Source organism: Microcaecilia unicolor, chromosome 4 (genome assembly GCF_901765095.1).
Source record: "Microcaecilia unicolor chromosome 4, aMicUni1.1, whole genome shotgun sequence".
In the NCBI taxonomy this organism is placed as follows: domain Eukaryota; kingdom Metazoa; phylum Chordata; class Amphibia; order Gymnophiona; family Siphonopidae; genus Microcaecilia; species Microcaecilia unicolor.
In genome coordinates, this window is record NC_044034.1 from 342,717,494 (window position 1) to 342,738,220 (window position 20,727).

A 20,727-nucleotide genomic window follows, 5' to 3' on the forward strand; every position below is an offset into this window, starting at 1 on the left:
TCTTTCACATATGACAAATGATAAATAAAAATCCCTATAAAACAAGCTAATCAGTTTGTTCCAGTACGACAGTTCAATAATTCTGTGTAACCTAATTCATGCTTATTGCCTGTTTCTCCAGTGTCATACAAATAATATTCTGTATAAGTCAAAATTCTATTGCCATCAATTCATTTGTTAACAAATTTGTAAACTAATTGGGTAGAGGGTGGGGATGAATTGATAAGGGGGGAAAAGGGAATAACTTTTGTAACAGATAATGACATTGTATAAATTGGTTGATCTTTTAATAAAAAGAATTACATAATAAATGACATTGTGTCATTTGAGCAGCTGCAATGGACTAAAAGGCATACCCTGGGGAAAAGTACCCGACATATTTATCAAATTGTGAACCAAAACAAGCTTCTCACAGAGTTAATGGAGGTAATCAAAGGCTGGTGCAAATTTTGAAATGCTTGAGAAACATCCACCAAGTGCTGTGTCACAAGTCATGTGATCCATCAGTGCCACTTCACAGAAGATCCTCGACTTTGGTGAAAGCTCTGCACCCACTATACAAGTCTTTAATCCACAGTCCTTAAAGGTTGAGTCTCTGTATCTTTGTTGCATCTGGCTCCCACAACCGTACTTCAAATCACAAAAATTAATCCCCCGTCAACCACAAAGAATAGAAAAGACACAGTCTAAGAATCTCTCCATTCCGGGGACTTTGTTGTATTCTGGCCCCCATGGGCACTTGCTCAGCAGGATCTTACATGCAGGAATGCAATTAATTTGACACGGAAAGACAAAACCCAGAAGATTAATGCAAACAACGTTAACAGTGTTTGGCTTTATAAAAGAAAGGCACTTTGAAACCCCGCTGAAACATTCCTCGGGATTTTACAAAAAAGGAAGCAAAATTTTTTTTTTTTTTACTTGTGGAATTTTAATTCTTCTTACGCTCAGCAACAAGTGTTCATTCTGGAGTCAGAAAACGAACTGTTTTTGTCCATTTTCCAGCAGATTTTGCCATCTGGTCCTAGTTTCACAGCGCCACTTGCCACGAGCTGTAAGGCAGCAGGGAAGGCCTGGTGCTCAGCCTTTTTCACTCTCTCAGACAATGTCTCCTCGTTGTCCCCCAGCTCCACTGGAACAGCCTCCTGGAAAATGATGGCTCCAGCATCAACCTCCTCCTGAAAGAAGAAACCCCACAGCTCTGAGCAACGTGTGTATGTACTAGAGGCACATGAAAACAGCAGCAACACCAGCTAAACACACTGGGACACAATGCGACACAACTGCACAACCTAATCTATAGAAGTACTTCCATAGACAGAGTAAAGTTTACAATGAACTAAAAAAAAAAAGATTCAATATGTAAATACTCTTATTGGTGAGACGCTACGGATTCCCTACATATTAAACAGTTTGGTTAATAGTAAAGGAAATTACATTATTTATATGAAGGCAGCATGTAGTTGGACTCTGGAACTCGTTGCCAGAGAATGTGGTGGCAGCGGCTGGCCTTACGGAGTTTAAGGGGGGTTTGGACAGATTCCTGAAGGAAAAGTCCATTGAACATTATTAATTTTGTTTTTTGGGGGGTGGTTTTGCCAGGTTCTTGAAGCCTGGATTGGCCGCTGTCAGAGACAGGATGCTGGGCTTGATGGACCCTTGGTCTTTTCCCAGTATGGCGGTGCTTATGTGCTTATGATGCAGTATAACGTCAGCAACTCCCATACAAAGGAACACCCTGTCCAAAACATGGCATTACTGTGCCAGTCTGTTGCGCATTCTTTGAACCATATTTGAATTATACCCTATAAATAGGATATTTGCTTCTTTTATGTTTCAACATTTTTATTGGTGTCATACTGAGATTACAAGGTCCCCATTCTGAGAATACACAAGAAAAATTCCTATATTAAAGTACGCTGCACAATTATGTGTCATTGCTTACCGGCACCAATCTTTTAGTTTTTATCCCCAACCCACCTCTTTTATTATCTTCCAAGCTTCTTGCAGGATCAAATTCAAACTCCCTTCCCATCAATATTGCAAGTCATCCACCCTTCCTCCCCTCCCCCCCTCGAGCCCCTATCCCCGATATCCCCCCTGGGTTTGTGTTCTGATAACCCAGGTGGGTCCCTACTCTCCCCCTCTTGTCAACCTACTCCGTGGAGATAGATCATCACTTAACCAGTGGTCCCCATGCAGGTCTACAACATATTTAACAATAAGCTGCGTCCTCGTGGGCTTAACCCCTGTATATATGGATTCCAGATCAGTAAGAAGTGTTTTTTTCTTTTTTTATATTCCCTTTTGCCTCCCTAGCTTCCCAGGTAGCTAGTTCATGTATTTGGTTCCGCCATTGCCAATACTCCGGTGGCTCTGGAGATATCCACCGCTGTAGCACACTCTTACGGGCCACCAAGCATACCTTGCGACACCACATCCTAGCACTTTTAGTCTTGTTTTTAAATGCAGACTGTGTGTCTAGCACGAAGTGGTCCCAAGTTCCACTCACTGGTGCCCCTATAATCTTGGACATAAAATCCCTGAACCTGGTTGGATACTTGCTTCTTTAAAGGTAAAGGCAGTCCCCTGTATGCAAGGACCAAGTCGCAAACTTCACTTGCATGACGGTCTCTTGGCAGACTATTAGTGGGGTGGTTTGCCACTGCATACCTAGTCATCTTTACTTGATTCTTTAGTAAACCTTTTTTTTACTGATCTGCTACAATGACCAGGCGCTTTTCAGTTCCTTTAATCATTTTGGGAAAGGTGTGGAACTCTGCATAATGTGCTGACATTAAAAGACTAGAACTGGTTAAGTGCTGTTAAGGAGATGATGCTAAGAAGTGCCATCAATGCAAAAACGAGTTGGACAGAAGCATCAGCTCTCAGCAAATCTATTCTACCAAACGTTCTGGCACTTAAGAAGTAGCCCAGTGGTTAGTGCGGTGGCCTGAGAACAGGGGGGAAACTGGGTTTCATTCCCACTGTAGCTCCTTGTGACTCTGGGCAAGTCACTTAACCCTCCATTGCCCCAGGTACAAAATGAGTACCTGTATATAATATGTAAACCGTTTTGATTGTAAGCGCAAAAAGGCGGTGTATCAAATCCCATCCCTCTTCCCTTAAGTAGCTCAGGAAAAAGGAAAGTATGTCAGGTGGCAACAGAGGCACTACACAAGAGGAGGAAGTTTCTCTGCAGGACTTAAAACAAAATCGCAGAAAAAGCGAATATACTTATCTGTAGCTAGCATTCTCCAAGGACAGCAGGCTTTATATTCTCACAAGTGGGTGACGCTGACCCGTGTCGTCCAGTCCAGGACTTATAAAAAAATGTAGGGGCAGAGTTAAGATGGTGGCAGCGTGTTAAGGCATGCAAGGAGCACCCGCAGAATTTTACCTTTTTCTCTAGTTTTCCTAATGGCTCCGAAACACCGGGGTACAGTACCAACCTATCTGGCTCAGCAGAATTTAGCAGGGTCAGTTCAACAGACCATCCAGCGCTATGCCCAACCTCTTTTCCCGTGGTTTCCCCGGGCCAGTCCTCTGCTGCGGTAGCCGTTGGTGGAGCAGCGGAGCAGGTAGGGGGAAGAGGGGTTGGTGGTTGGGAGGCTAGGATAGGGGAGGGCAGACTTATACGGTCTGTACCAGAGCCGGAGATGGGAGGCGGGACTGGTGGTTGGGAGGCGGGAAATACTGCTGGGCAGACTTATACGGTCTGTGCCCTGAAAAGGACAGGTACAAATTCAAGATATGAGTTTATCTTGGGCAGACTAGATGGACGATGCAGGTCTTTTTCTGCCGTCATCTACTATGTTACTGCCTGGAGGGGAGATTGTACCCAGTCCGGGTTCTCACACCCCTCTCAGTTTCTCTGCTTTGACCCCGGAAGAAAGAGCGGTAGTGCAGTCAGCACCCGCAGGAACAACAACTCCGGAGGTTCAGGGACAGCATCTGGCACCGGGAGGAGAACAGGCGGCTTCCGGAAGAGGGAAACCACCTCATAGCAGCCAGAGCAGAGTGAGGGTGGCCCAGCGTTGTTGGCTGTGGCTGCCAGTTCCGGGATTGGGATTCAGGAGCCCTCTGGTACTGCAGGTATGTTGCCATCATTACCGGGTACAGAGGTCTCTTTGCACTTAATTTGGCAGATGCTGGTAAAGCGAGGTTACTATCGGCGTCAAAAGACCGGACGAGGCTCCGAACAAGATGTTCCACTGAGCCAATCTCGCTGCCTGAGTCCTCTTCTTGAGTTGGAGGCACAAAGTACAGGCGTCCGGGCGATGACCAGCCCCGAGACACTGAAGACACAAAATGTGACTATCAGTGAGCGAGATCGTCCGGTGGCACAGCGTGCACTTCTTGAAGCCGCTGGCAGGCTTTGATGACATGGGCGGAAAAATCGCGCCAGCGAGGTCAAACGCGATGATGCCGAAAAAAGAGGCACCAAAAAGGGGGGAAAGACCCTTACGGGCGGCAAAAAAGCCGCTTACGCAAAAGAAAGAAAACTTACGGAGGAAAAAACTACGAAGTAGCGGAAACTTTTTTTTTTGGGAGAACACATGAGAGTGGAAGAAAACAGCCTGAAAAGGTGCAAAATCACAGCGAAGAACACGGCGGGGCCTCTCTGGGGCACAGAACGAGCGGTACACGTCCGTTCTGAACCGCGGAAAAAGAGAGACTGGCGAGCACGCTCATGTTCGGCCGGGAAGACGATCGCACATGCGCGATGCACGTGGATCACGCGAAAGCTAGCAAACTTCTGTCGCTAGGAAGATCTTCCGATCCTGGGGCTGCCGTGGACGTCACCCTAATCGTGAGAACAAGCAGCCTGCTTGTCCTCGGAGAAAAATGGACTCTGGAATTACTAAATGTTTTATGGAATTATCCTCTTTGATTGTTACTGCTGGGCAATTTGTCTCAGAAATAAGAAACTACAACTGAAAAGCTGCAGCGTGATATATCAGAGGTGCAGATCAAGATTCAAGAAAACTAGCAAGTGGTTAGTGGGCTGGTTAAAGACAAAAAACACACACTCTTCCTCACTGCTGTAGAAAAAAAAAACGAGGAGACCGCATTTGAGCAGTGGGCGGGAAGGCACATGCTTGGTGGAGCGTGTCCCGCACTCCACAAAGCTCTACTTACACTTTTTATAAGTCCCAGACCGGGCAACGCAGGTCAGGATCACCCACTTGTGAGAATAAATAAGCCTGCTTGTCCTCGGACAATATTTTTTTCACTCAACACATAGTTAAAACTCTGAACTCACTGCCAGAGGATGTGGTAAAAATAAGCATAACTGGACAAATTCCTGGAGGCAAAAATCCATAAACTGTTATTAAGGTAGACCTGGGGAAGCTATGGCTTATCCTTGGAGTAAATAGCACTGAATCTTGCTACTTTTATGTGTGACCTGGATTGGTAACTATTGGGGACAAGATGCTAGGCCACTTGGACCTTTTGTCTGACCCAGTTTGACAATTCTTATGTATTTTAGCTCTAAAGAGGTTGACTATTGCTTCTGGGCTATTCCACCTCTTATTCTGCCAGGAAAAATGATTGTTTCCTTAACTGATGTTACATACCCAATGCAAACAAGACTCCACGATGTCTAATTAAACTTTGCTCCCAAAGCCTCCTTACACTTTGGTCAAATTTTAGTTTCTTTGTGCAAAAAACATAGAAAACTTATCTGACGCCAAGGAACAGAAGCCATCACCAGCAAAGTTAAGCAATTAAAAACAGCACTAATAGGCCACTAGAAGCGTCATTGAGCTGATATATGTACACATCCGGACACTAGATGGCTATCTTGCAGCTTTGTTCAGTTAAAATGGTCACTCCTCTACTGGACCTTTTAAGCCTACTTTTCAGACTCCCTCATTCCTTGTGGATTATTTAGAATTGCAGAGAAGTGTGGTAAGATAGCTTGAAAGGTTGATCAGGCTATATGGGGTCTCATAGTATTAATGCCAACACTTCCTCCACATAAGATAATTTGGCTTTGATAATTCACGGCACACTGCTTTTTGTTGCGTCATGCCTTCTCTTTGGAATACGTTACCATCAGAACTTGGGCAGGAGGTTTCATACAGAAAATTTAAGGTGGGTCTGAAAACCTGGTTATTTGAGCATTTAATTGTACAGACAGAATGACTAAGATTTATTTAAAGATACCTTCCCTTATGTTTTCAAGTAAATTGGTTCAATGTTGTCCGTTCAATATATTGGTTCAATATTATACACGACCCTTGCCTTGTGTCCATATTGATGTAAATATGTGTTTTTATTGTGGTTTTTAAATGTGTGTTTATTCATTTGTTTTTCTTTTACATATTGTTTATCAACTTGATGCTATTATCAAATGCTGGTATAACAAATATTGCAAATAAATATTACTGCTCCTTTTTCCTTAGTCCCACTATAACCCACCTTTGGTTCTTCCCAATCATGAACTTGCTGATTTAGCTCAAAGGCTCTTTGTGTTTTGTTGTGTGTCCTTTTTCTTGACCAGACTGTATTTGTGTATGGTGCTGGGTACATTTATTTATTACATTTGTATCCCACATTTTCCCGCATAGCAGTAGGCTCAATGTGGCTTACAGGTTCCGGAATATATACAGAGTGGAAAATAGAGTAACAGTAGGTGCGAGGAAGCTGATAAGGTTCCGGAAAAGAGAATACAACTCTGGGACGAATATATAGTAGCATATAGAGAGAAGTAATCCCAATGAGGCTGATACGTCTTCGGGGATGGGACTACAGCTTCTAGTGAGCAATACAGAATAGGATAAGGGTAGAAGTACATTTAATTATAACTGGAGTAGTAAAATTCATACAGTTTGAAGTAATAGGATTATGTGGAAGGGGTATTGTTCATTTCTTAGTTCGATAGATGTGATGCATTGTTCATGAATTAGTTCGGTTCTGCTGGGTAGGCTTTCCAGAAGAGGTGAGTCTTGAGGTCTTTTTGGAATTTTAGATGGGTGTTCACAGTTCAAGTCCCATACAAATGATTATAAATCCAAATCCACTCCAAAAATGGAATGCTACTGAAGGTATTCTAGCTAGAGAGCAACTATATTCTTAGTAAAGGGCTAACTGATCCACTTACAGCCACAAAGTGCACTGTGCAGCCAGTGATTCGGACGCCAGCCTGCAGCACCAGTTTATGAGCGTGTGCCCCTTTGAAAGAAGGCAACAGAGATGGGTGGACGTTGAGAATTTTCCCTGGAAAGACATTCAAAACCACATAATTAGGATTAATAATATTCAGGTTAGTGGCAATGTCATGCATTTTATTATAATCAGCTATTTTGAAATAAGATGTCTCGTGCAGGGCCGGCGTTGTGGGGGGAGGGCAAACAGGGTAGCTGCCATGAGCCCCACAGCTCCAGGGGGCCTTGCAGTCCAGGCGAATCTTCCCCTTCTCCTCCTCCCTTCTTTACAAAATTTATTTCACTTCTCAGAGGGGCCCCAGCACAGCAGTCATCCTCACACGCTACCTCAGACTGCTCCAAAGCTTTCCCTCTCTGCCGTGATCCGCCCCCTCTGATGAAATTTTCTGTTTCTGCCTGGGCAGACCATGGCAAAGAGGGAAAGCTTTAGGGCAGCCGGAGGCAGCTTGCGAGGATGGCTGATGCACCGGGGCCCCTCTGAGAAGGGAAATACATTTTTAAAGAAGACCACAAAGTGAGGGGGAGGGAAATGGACCACGGTGGGGAGAAGGGTAAGAGATGGCTGGACTGCAAGTGGGGAAATTGGGGGACGGAGAGGGGATCAAGGGCCCCCTCCTTAATTTCTACCCTGGGGCCCACCATGTCTAAAACTGGACCTGGTCCCGTGCTCCTTCCCCAAAAGACTATTTTCAGTTAAACAGTGTGAGATTTAAAAGTCATACTACAAAAAAAAAAAGTATTATTTTAGACAGCTCCAGATTCCTAGATTTCTAGCTTAATCAGAACTTGATTTAATTCTGCTCTTCACTCTAAAGATCACACTTCTGCCCACTGGGGAGTGGGTGCATCCCTCAAACAAAGGCCCTGCATGCTTTCAGTAGAGGTTGCTCAATTTTGCCTCTTCCAGCGGCTGAAGCTATCACAGCAGTCATCTTCCAGTAGGGGAGAACAGACCAAGCTGACTGTAGAGCCTGTTAAACCTGCTCTTTACTCTGCCATCGTGTGTCACTGATAAGCACTCTCCAAGTAACCCTGCCATGAGCTGATGGGCAGAGAAGCAGGAATTTGACCTATAAAGCCGATTCTTTCTTATCTCTTCATCAGCACATCCAGCACTTGACTGGACTAGTCCCTAAAAAAAACATCTACAAGCCTTCGTTAAGAAATGCCCTTTTATTTCATGGTGGTTAAAAGCGAGGCACATTGTTTATATTTATATTTGGGAATTAAGACATGGTTTCCATCTCTATTACTAATAAATTGCTTACCATCCCACTTTCTGACAAAAGGACCAGATAAAATTCTCATAAATCCTGCAAGGCAAACTAACTCAATGGAGAATTCTTCAAGGACTTTGTCTACTGCACTGTCGAAATCTGTGCGGCTCGCATAGAGCTTATGGTCAATTACCTGCAAGATCACAACCAGAGACATAAGGTAAAAACTGAACACACTTGAAAATGGAAATTAAACAAATGACACCTTAACACAAACTGGGCTATCCAGCTCTGATACAAAAAACATGAATGCACTAATAAAGCCAGTGGAGAGAAGGCGCCACAAGGTCTCCTGATTCACTTTGCTCAAAAAGCTGACTTTAGTCTAAATATGCATAGTGTAACCAACAGGGTGTTAACTCTGAAGTACAGTGCATAGTGTGTGCATGGGTCCCAGTGCTGAGTGGGAAGTGCTAGCATGGCGACCTTAGCACCTCTAAGCTCAAACAGTACCTGAGGAATTGAAATGAGTGGTATAGCAAGGTTTTAACAAACTGTGTTATATATATATATATATATATATATATATATATATATATACACACACAGTAAGTTTTTAACAAAAACTGTGGTCATCCAATAGTGCTATAAAAATACCATGGTTGGGTCTTGGCAGGAGATAGCTTAGCACTGCACCATTAGCAAGATGTTAGCTCATACAACATAGTAGAGGGCAGGGGCGCTTAATGTCAGTCCTCGAGGTCTGCAACCCAGTTGGGATTTCAGGATTTCCCCAATGATTATCCATTAAGGGAGGTTTAAATGTGCGGTGTAGGTCAGGAGTTCACACGCATGCGCCGGCGTTTGCATGCTGGGGATGATTGCTTGTGGACGGTTGAGTTCTTTCCCGTCTTGTATCCAGAAAGAGAGTACATCGATAAATTGTAAGTAGAATTAAATTGTAGAATTGTAAGATGTAAGGAAGCTTGCTTCATCCATAAACTTCATCATTGTATTAATCCATTTAGGAACCCAACTCCTGAAGAAGCTCGAGTAGACTTTGGGGTGACTTACAAAGGATTGATTATAGATTGTGTGGAGACTTGTTAAAAGTTTGCTACTGTGATTCTACCATAAAGCCTTGAAGTGATATCTGGTTTGGGATGATATCATCTGGTATTTGTAATCGGCAAGTTAAAAAAATGGTTGGTGATGAACTCATCAGTGGAACCAGTACCGGATTTCAGTGCCAATAGGAAACAACATAAGGACTGCTGAGCTGCATGTTAAAGACTATTTGGGTGAATTAACCAGTGGATCCAGTATTCCCTTGTAAAATAGGATTTGGTCTATCAGTATTAATAGGTTTAAGGTTGGTAGATAGTGATTGTGTGTATTAGTCAGCAGTCTCTATGCGGGTATTAGTATGAATGTGAATGAATGGGGATGAATGCAGGCAATTTTAATATGTGATGTGGAATTTTGATTACTACGAAGTACACAAAGAATAAAAGGTAAAGCATATAACTGTGTGTAATTTTGTATCAATGATTATCCAAGAGATCTATTTGCATACAGTGGAGGCGGTGCATGCAAATAGATCTCATGCATATTCATTGGGGAAACCCTGATAACCTGACTGGGTTGCAGAACTTGAGGACCAATATAGAGCACCCCTGGTAAAGGGTATGGGTGGGGTTTGGACAGGGTGAGTGGCTAGCACTGACATCAGAAAGGTGTAAACAGTCTTGAGGATCAGCAAGTTGTTTCAAATTAGTGTATTAAGGTCCTCCTAACATTTCCTAAACAAAGAACGTCACAGCAGAAATGAGGCTATGGATAGACAGGCAGATAAAAAACCCAACAGACACTTTCATGTGTTATGAAATAAGCTATAAACTGGCACCACCACAGACAGCTGTGTAAGTTTGATACAATTTTGAAGCATGGAAGGTACCACTGACATGCAAAATCCTATTAAAAATTATTTTACTATTGCTACTAATAGTGTCACTAGACGTTAACACAACAATCTTCACAAGCCCTCTCTGTAGCTCACCTCATAAAACACTCTGTGCTTAGTCTAGTGACTGCTGTTGGATTCATGGTTCATTATATTTAACTGTTGTATGTAAATTTTATTTTAAGTTTATTTGTGTTTAGAGGTTTTTGTGCTACTTGTTAAGAATTTTATTATATATGCTTTTTTTAGGAAACTGCCTAGAATTGTACGACAGTGCAGGCCATAATAAATAAGGTAGGTGGACAAGCAATGTTGATTCTTGAAGTCATAAGTAAGGGTTGTATTTCGCAATATCTGAACCAAGCTATTGACAAAATACTTGCACACAATCAGATTCTTGTAATGGGGCTGGTTATCTGTAAAACATTTAAAAACTAGGCCCGCTTATGGCTCTTGGAGACAAGAGAGGGTCGTGTCTGTTTTCTAAAGTCTGCTCCTTGACCTCTCAGATAGAGAAGCATGACACGTTCTGTAACTGAAAAGAACTGTAAAGCTGGTTAGACAATTAACTGGTTACTTACCCTTGTAGGAATCCCCGCCCTTTCAGCTTTCTTTAATCCCTCTACCCCAGACTTGTTGGAAATAACAAGGGATATTAGAGCACTGCTGTTTGGCTCTTTCGTGCTCTTTATCAAAGCCTCCATATTTGTTCCTAGAAATGAAACATGGCAGGGGGAAAAAAAAAAGGTTAATCTAAACCGATCAAATAGAAACAGCTAAACAGCCTCCTTCAAAAGCTTTTTGCAGACACCCACCTACTTTACCTTTGAGGAAAGGTGAGGAGGAAGACCAGCTTACCTGTCCCAGAGATCAGAACTGCCACCCTCATTTTCTTTTTTTGGTTTGCTACATGGAGGTGCCCATCCTCACCAGCTGCATTCATGATAGCTTGAGAAAAGCTCATTTGCAGAGATTCCAGCAGATTCTTGATTTCAACACGAGTCTGAGAATCTTCAAATCATGTGAGGGAAAAGAGTGACTGCTCTCCATTAACAAGTTAAAAAAAAAAATTTAAAAAGTTGCACATATTCAAGACCAGGGACAGAATTATGGACTACCTTTTGATTTTCACTTTAGCAAAGTGGAGGAAGTTATTACAGCTGCTAAGGACTGGGATACCAGCCCACTGTAGAACAGTGATATCTATTGGCTGGTTCTAGGGTACGCCTAAACATGGTCCATAGTGTGTGACCCCCAGTCATGGACACTCACTGTATTAGCTAGATTATAAAAAGGGAAATGATTCTGAAAGGATTCTGTTGCTATGAATGAAGACATATCACAGGCTTGGACCACCCCATCCCATCACAAATGGCAGTGAGCATAGGTGGTGCAAGTTCTAGTTGGATTGGCCAAGGGACACCAAATACAAAGTTAAAACTTTTGACTACACTAAATGATGACTCAACATGGTACAATGTTTCGGAACGTGCCTGCCTCAGGAGTCTCTTAAAGAGTACTATGTTGTAAAAATGATAGTCACAAATGAATGTCTTCGGTTGTAAAAATAACGGTCACAAATGAGTGTCTTCAAAGACTGAATTGCTAAAAGAGGTCTTGAAAAAGACTGTTGGTTAAGAAAGCAACAGTCTCAAGGACATACACTACCAGCAAATACCAGTTAACAGCATTGAGTCATCATTTAGTCATCAATAAAAGTTTTAACTCTATATTTGGTGTTCGTTGGTCTATGTTTGAAGTGCCTGGATCTGTCTCCCACTCCTGTTTCCTGTTGTGTGCTTCTCCGTGGGATACTGGTGTTCCTTCCACACCTGTGGTTGGTCTGCAAGTTCTAGTTGAACAGAAATGAAGTCCAGGTGTGGAAGGTTTGCTCAGGCCAAAATCTTAACTAGAACTTGCAAATCTAAAGTTAAAATATAGTTTTCTTGGATGTTTATGGATTTTCACAGATCATCTTAACTGGCCACTCCCTCCACTATAAAATTGGTCAGAATTGCGTATCTAGATTTGGAAAATAAAAGAAATACAACACAAATAGCTCCCCAAAATGTTAGCAATCAGATTCCCCCTCCAACAAAGACCTCAGACAAGTATCAACTAGATCAGTTGTTCACAGCCTATGGTCCGCAGACCTCTGGGGCCCATGACATCACTACAGGGGGTCTTGACACAGAAAGGGGAGAAGAATCTTTTCATGCTGATATAATCTATGTGAACAGAATACAGAAACTGCCGTACAGGTGATAACAGCAACAGCAGCCATGAGGGATGAAAGCAGCAGTAGCAGCTTTGGAGATGGAACAGAGGTAACTGTACAGACTGGAAGCAGAAATGGTCATGGGGGTGGGGCCAGCAGTGGAGGTGGTGGGAGTGTGATCAGAGGAAGCCCTGGAGGCTGGAAGCAAGCTCAACAGGACCAGAATCAAACTGCAGGGCCTAGGAACAAATAAACACCACCTGCTGGCAAAACATAAATACACTTCATGAAATTATTAATACAGTTCACAGGCTTGAAAACCCACTGTTTCACCACTGATAATAATGGTGCAGACTAGCTGGAGAGAAAGAGGGAAACTGACTGAAGGGAGAGGGTCTGCTGGGGATGGAGGGAACATAGAGAGGCTGGTGGACAGAGACACACACAGACCCACATTATTGGACAATCACTGGTGGAAGACGAGAAGAGACTGGTAAGGATTGGCTGGAGGGACAGAGACTGGTAAGGATTGGCTGGAGGGAGAGACTGGTGAAAAATGGTTGGGGTGGGGGAAGAGAGAGAGAAAAAGATTAACTTCTCCTTTGCCCTTTCTGTCTCCATCAAAGGTTAGCAGGGACAGGCTTGGTGCTGAAAAGAGAGTGGTGGGGACAAACATTTTGAAGGTTAATAAGGGGTTCTACACAAGCAAAAAAAACTGGTAACCTCTGAACTAGATAAAAACAAACCTACAGACGATAGGTATGTTATATTACACCAAACTTCTATTCTGCAGATACCTCAACAGTTCTATGCGAACCCCCTATCTTCAGTGCTACCAGCTGGGCTAAGAACTAGGGGGGGGGGGGGGGGGGGGGGGGGGGCGGGAGTCCTTCCAAACACATACACAACTGTTAGAGAACAATTCAAAACTATTAAACCCATAAAGGAAAAAAAAAATCTTCAAATCACTATTTATATTATCAAGGTAAAAAAAATTTCTATTTGGACCAATTCTTGGTTATTTGCCATACATGTGTAAACTCCAACTTCTTTGCAACTAAGCATTTAATAGTACAAGTGATCCACTTGTCAATAAGTATATTAACCTTTCTGCTGTGGTACCACTGTCCCAATCAGCCGTGCTTCCTCATGCTTCTGAACAGTCCTCAGAATCTGTTCTGCCTTCTCCTTCTCTACCACCAGGATGGCTCCGATGCCACAGTTAAAGGTCCGTGCCATCTCTTCCGCTGAGAGTGCGCCTTCCTCCTGCAGCCAAGAGAAAATCTTAGGGATCTTCCAGCAGCGTGCATCTGTAAAAACACACACACACACACACACCTATCAGGCGACCCAAACTGTACATTAACTATTCCTTTGAAATAGTTTAACTAGCATCATGTCTACTTAATACTGAAAAATTAGGGAATGCCAATAGCATTGATCATCAGATCCAGATTCTAATGGTGACATCACCGTACATTTTAGAGTATTCTCAACTGTGTTACAACACTGTCTACCACTTGAGGTTTAAAAAAAAAAAAATACAAAAAAAGCCCAGATGTTTGAATAAACTTTGCATCATACTCCAGTGCAAAAAAGGCTAATCCAGTAAGCAGCCAAGACCCTGAACTTATGTAAAATTCTATAGAAAAATCAACTTTTAAAATATTAATGGCAGGAAATCAGTTACAAGAGTTTTAGAACAGGCTGAATGATATCACCACAATCCTTTTAAACTGAATTAAATGGAACCTGCTATTAGGTATCTCAAATCATGTTTCGTTATTAACCTAATAAATGCAAACAAGAGCGGGAATGTGAACCAGGCTTATCCAAAGAACAGGAACCAGACAAAAATTAGAGTTAAAAACCAAACAACTATATTTATTTATATATACTTAAAAAAGACTAATAAATATTTTTTGTAATAATGACTCAGACTAATATTTGTTTTGTTTGTTACATTTGTACCCCGCGCTTTCCCACTCATGGCAGGCTCAATGCGGCTTACATGGGGCAATGGAGGGTTAAGTGACTTGCCCAGAGTCACAAGGAGCTGCCTGTGCCTGAAATGGGAATTGAACTCAGTTCCTCAGGACCAAAGTCCACCACCCTAACCACTAGGCCACTCCTCCACTGTTGCTACTATTTGAGATTCTACATGGAATGTTGCTATTCCACCAATGTGGCCACGCAGGCTTCTGCGAGTCTGACATCCTGCACGTATGTGCAGGACGTCAGACTCACAGAAACAGAAGCATGCGCAGCCTTCTACATGGAATGTTGCTAGTGGAATAGCAACATTCCATGTAGAATCTCCAATAGTAGCAACATTCCATGTAGAATCTCCAATAGTATCTATTTTATTTTTGTTACATTTGTACCCTGCGCTTTCCCACTCATGGCAGGCTCAATGCGGCTTACATGGGGCAATGGAGGGTTAAGTGACTTGCCCAGAGTCACAAGGAGCTGCCTGTGCCTGAAGTGGGAATCGAACTCAGTTCCTCAGTTCCCCAGGACCAAAGTCCACCACCCTAACCACTAGGCCACTCCTCCACTCCATTGTGATAATGACTCAACACAATGATGTGTTATTAACCTACCACAAATCAGTGATAAATTTGTGAATAACTGACAGACACTCTCCTTATCAATTCCAGGATGGCAAATTTATTGCAGTTGATGTATGGCAAAACTGACCCCAAAGGTTGCCTCTATATATACTGGTTGTCTTGCTGCTCTTATCCTCCCTGCAAGAGTATAAGGCTGATGGCTCGGCCAGGAAAACACCATCCTGGTGTCCAACAAGCCTTGAATCACAGAGATAGGCTATTCATTTTGGCAGACTCACACTGCTGTGTTTTAGTGCAATGACTCATTAGCAGGCAGAGGTTAAGCTGTCTCTATAGCAAAATGCTGGAACAATTAAACCATTCCAGGAGACTAAACACAAGAGTGGTGTCAGCTCACTCAGGGTTTGACATGACTCATTTGCAAGGCAGTGTGTTATAGACTGATCCCTGCAATTTAAAATTCTTACAGGACCTTGAAGGAAGCAGATTCCCACTAGGTAGAAATCACTTAGGACAGTGGTTTCCAAACTTGATCCCGGAGGCACCCCAACCAACCAAGTTTTTGGGATACCCACAATGAATATTCATGAGATATATGCAGGTAGTGGAGGAAGTACATGCAAACATCTCATGAATATTCATTATGGATATCCTGAAAATCCAACTGGATGGGGTGCCTCCAGGACCAGGTTTGGAAACCACCGATTTAGGACACAGATTTTCAGTCAGGGCCACCGAGAGGTTGGGGGGGGGGGGGGGGGGGGCAAAATTCCCCGGCTCAGCCTCCAAGGGGGGCCCAGGCCTGGCAAACTTCTTCATGCCTGCCTGCTTCTGAGTCTGTCTCTCCTGCGACCCAGGACCCAGATGATTGCATTAGCGCGATATTTGCGATATTACAATACAATCATCTGGGTCCTGACTCCCAGCACAAAGGAGCAGGAGAGGACAACAGCAGTCACTGAGGCATGAAGGTAAGAGGGCGGCCCAGTCCTGCCCTGGGCCCGGCTGGTTCTCGGTCCTGTTTTCAGCTTCTTAATTCTCTAAAGATTGCAAGACCTTTCTTAGGCCATAGGAACATAGGACAATGACAGATAAAGACCATATGGACTATCCAGTCTGCCCATCCATATCATCTACTATCTCTTCCTGTCCCTAAACAATCATATGCGCTTGCCCCATGCTTTCTTGAACTCACATACAGTCTCCATCTCTACCACCTCCAACAGAAGGCTGTTCCACGTATCCACCATTCTTTCCGTAAAGTAATATTTTCCTCCGGTTACTTCCGAGTCTATCCTCTTTCACCGTCATCCTATGCCTTCTCATTCCATAGCCTCCTTACAGTTGAAAGAGACACTGTTTCTGTGCATTTATGCCATGGGGATATTTAAACGTCTCTATTGCATCTCCCTCTCCTACCTTTCTTCCAAAATATATGTATTGAGGTCTTTGTCCCCATGCACTTTATGATGAAGACCACCAACTATATTAGTAGCCTCTCTCTGGAGTGACTACTACTACTTAACATTTCTAGAGCGCTACTAGGGTTACGCAGCGCTGTACAGTTTAAACAAAAAAGGACAGTCCCTGCTCAAAGGAGCTTACAATCTCCATCCCGTTTATATATTTTTGAAGATGGTCTTCAGAATTGTACACAGTAGAAATCCAAAGAAGAGGCCCATCAACGAACAATGGAGAGAACACTGGATTCTCCCATCATACCTGTGGGATTTCAAGGTCCCATGATTACCATCTTAGGATGTCTTGGAGTGGAGGAGTAGCCTAGTGGTTAGTGCAGTGGACGTTGATCCTGGGGAACCGAGTTCAGATTCCCACTGCAGCTCCTTGTGACTCTGGGCAAGTCACTTAACCCTCCATTGCCCCTGGTACAAAATAAGTACCTGAATATATGTAAACCGCTTTGAATGTAGTTGCAAAAACCTCAGAAAGGCGGTATATCAAGTCCCATTTCCCTTCCCTTACATTAGCCTATTTAGGAGGTAGTACAACATGCAGAAGGATGCTGATCTCAGCATTGTTTCAGTCCTTCAAGTTTTTCCCATCTTACCTAAGCTTACAGCGAGACACTCCGGCAGAACTCTGGGGATGTTCTCCAGTAAGCCTCCCCCAGTGATGTGAGCGTAGGCTTTTACATGCCCTGACCGGAGGACAGCTAAAAGTGTTTTACTGTAGATCTTTGTTGGCGTTAGCAAGAGTTCACCTAGAAACACAAGCACAAGTGTGTGACTGAAAACCACCTAGTTTTTACATAATTAGTTATATATTACTACATACACAGTCTTCGCACAGGTTCAAATTAGGGGAAAAAAAATCATTGCAAGTTCATGTGATATGCTGAATGGACCATACCTTAATATCTAAAGGATGCCTGGTTATCAATGCAAACGGTACAATTTAAAATTCCCGCTTGTGAAATATTCCAATTTTGAGATGAGATGTCTGGCTCAAAATAGGCATAAAACAACCAAGACTCCGTTGCCTGGTTTATCAGATACAGTACAACTACATTTTCTGATATCTGGCCCAATAAAACCAAAAACAGGTTATTAGAAGAACAAGTAATGCTATCAAGGTGAGTAACTTTTAATTAAATTTTGAACACTCTGTTTTTGCTATTTAAAAGGGGTTTTGATTCCATGGTACAGATTATATTTCAACATTTTTATTGATGAATGACAAACATTAACTACATCCAATATCTGGCATTAGCATACATACCACCAGCAGATCATCAAAAATAGAAATGCAATGACAAAGGCCAACATCAATCTTTTTGACAATTTCTCCCCTCCTCCCTAACCCACCCTCTGTCCCCTTCTGCTTTATGTTCCAACATCTTTGGTGACAATTCAATAAGAATATATCTACTTATCTGGGTGTACACAAATCTAAGCTAACCATATGTTCTTGAACACAAACTAATAATAGCTGGTCCATCAGTCGTCTTTACGTTAATCCCCCTTTCCCTCCATTTATAGTTAAACTATTTTATATGATTCACTTGATCAAAAAGAAACAAAAGGAGAAATAAACCCAAAGTGAAGACATGACAAGACGACAATGTCACCCTGGTTATTCTCTCATCAACATTGAGTATAATCAACATTCCTATATAACGCCTCCCCTCTAATCTTGCATTAACCCTTGATTCCATGGTACAGATTATAATGGAGAATGCTGCAGGGATGTTGGGTCCAATTCTACATCTGATGGGCCATGGAGACCAAAGTGGACCTCTCTACAAGTCAGCACCTGTCAACCAAACACTGGTGCTAGGTATGCACTTTGGGGGCCACTCCAGTACTGGGGAGCTGGCATGGGTCACTGAGCAGCCCACTTTAGCCCATCGAGGGACCATCTCTTTGCAAGTACTGATATTCTGAAACAGAGAAGGCTGAACTAGATGGAGTGGGAACTAGCCTAGTAATTAGAGAAGTGGGTTGAGAAGCAGGAAGCCAGAGTTTAAAATCCCTCTGATATCCCTTGTGGCCTTCGGCTAGCCACTTCACCCTCCACCGCCTGAATGTAACTCATCTTGAGCTACTATTGAAAGGCAAGAGCTAAATACAAAATCTGTGACAGAACAGTATTGATGCAGTTCTCCAGTTTCCTCTGCCCAATACCATGCAGTAACACTGTACTTTAACTCACATATAAAGCTAGAGATACTTGCTTAGACAGCGTACCCCAGGTATGGTGCTCTCCACTCTCAGGAGAAGGAGAGGAGTACGTCAAGGAAGACTTTTCAAGAATCTTTCTCACGAGGCTAAAGCCATTGCTGTGCAGCCCAGAAGAAGCTATTCCAATGACAACATCCCCATCGCGTATCCTCTCCAGCTGTGGGAGCATGTGCCCACGCTCCACTGCGCCAACCGCAAACCCAGCAAGGTCGTATTCTCCAGGGGAGTACATGCCCGGCATTTCCGCAGTCTCTCCACCTGTTGGAAGGTGGGGGGGGTGGGGGGGGAGGAGGAAATGGGAGTGGGGTTGGAAGAGAGAGATTTAAATTGAAGATACCTAGAAAAAGGTGTTCTTTTCCCTTACCAGAAGCACAGCGAGGACAGTATGTCAGAAAGTGTGTGTCCAGTCACTTGACTAGTGTCAATTTTTACCTACACTATTGTGTGAGCTCATACAACCTGACAGTGTGTGACTTAGTATAAAAAAAGAGGCTCAATAACTTCTGCTTTACTCATGGTTCCTGAAACTGAGTGGATAAAAAAATATACCCTTATCCTTACTTGCTTTCTCCCTCCCTATTTACCTATGTGCTCAAAATATTATTTAACTCTACAATATTTTGGCTCTGGGCTGGAAGGCATAGGAGTATCACACTTAACTACAGTGGCGTCGCGAGGGCGGCTGACACTCGGGACGGGTCGCCGCTGCGCACCCCCCTCCCGGATTCAGCATGGTACACCCCCCCCCTCGGAGCGCATTGTTACCACTGGCGCTCCGCCGAGTGCACGTCGTCACTGGGAGCTCCATCGGCTCCATTGGTTCCCTGCTCTCTCTGCCCCGGAACAGGAAGTAACCTGTTCCGGGGCAGAGACAGCAGGGAACCAGCGGAGCCGACACCCACCCCAGCGGCGTGCACCCGGGGCGGACCGCCCCACCCCCCACCCCCCTTCCTACGCCACTGCTTAAGTATAACAAAAATCTGCCCTTCATACATAGAGGTGGACAGACAAAAGCTAATTTTGGAAAAAAAGCTCATCAGGAAGACAGACCAAACAGCCACAAAGGAAAGAATTAGAAGTGATGGACCCTTTAATACACATGACCCTATATTCTGCATTGTGCAATTTAGGCCTGGCGTGAAGAAAATGAGAAACTGCAGGTTGAGTAGGTGACACACTTTTCTCAAAAGATTCCAGAATAGCTAGGAGTCAAAGCATGTAGGACCTTGGTCTTCACTCCTAGTCCTCAAGGACTGACAACAGGTCAGGTTTTCAAGATATCCCTAATAAGCATGAGCGGTAGTAGATATGAAAATCTCTCTCACGCATATTTATTCAATTCTTGCTGCTTTGGTAGCACAAAACACTTAAAGACAATGCAAGCTGTAGGATAAAAATAAACCTCAAAACTTTTACATGCAATGTTTTGTATTGTATCATTTATACCCCGCGCTTTCCCGCTTATTAGCGGGCTCAATGCGGCTTACATAATATATAATAGGTTTAAAAGATAACACAAAAAGGATAAAACGGCTAAATACAATATATATTTTTTTTTTTTGTTACATTTGTACCCCGCGCTTCCCACTCATGGCAGGCTCAATGCGGCTTACATGGGGCAATGGAGGGTTAAGTGACTTGCCCAGAGTCACAAGGAGCTGCCTGTGCCTGAAGTGGGAATCGAACTCAGTTCCTCAGTTCCCCAGGACCAAAGTCCACCACCCTAACCACTAGGCCACTCCTCCACTGTTGCTACTATTTGAGATTCTACATGGAATGTTGCTATTCCACTAACAACATTCCATGTAGAAGTCGGCCCTTGCAGATCACCAATGTGGCCGCGCAGGCTTCTGCTTCTGTGAGTCTGATGTCCTGCACGT

The 20,727-nt window shown here is 43.4% G+C and overlaps 1 protein-coding gene across 4 annotated transcripts in view; it reads right to left on the reverse strand.

The window, feature by feature from the left end:
* Nucleotides 1–264: 264 nt before the first annotated feature.
* Nucleotides 265–20,727, reverse strand: part of LOC115469475 (trifunctional purine biosynthetic protein adenosine-3-like) — an 85,293-nt gene continuing 64,830 nt past the window's right edge. For all 4 annotated transcript variants that reach the window (XM_030202163.1, XM_030202161.1, XM_030202164.1 and 1 more), the window contains exons 15-22: nt 18,854–19,105; nt 17,215–17,367; nt 13,680–13,883; nt 11,214–11,366; nt 10,937–11,067; nt 8,444–8,585; nt 7,112–7,227; nt 265–1,178 (exon numbers count right to left, since the gene is read on the reverse strand). In XM_030202163.1, the coding sequence (XP_030058023.1) occupies nt 948–1,178; nt 7,112–7,227; nt 8,444–8,585; nt 10,937–11,067; nt 11,214–11,366; nt 13,680–13,883; nt 17,215–17,367; nt 18,854–19,105 (1,382 nt within the window). In that variant the 3' untranslated portion in view covers nt 265–947. The remainder of the gene's footprint in view (nt 1,179–7,111; nt 7,228–8,443; nt 8,586–10,936; nt 11,068–11,213; nt 11,367–13,679; nt 13,884–17,214; nt 17,368–18,853; nt 19,106–20,727) is intronic.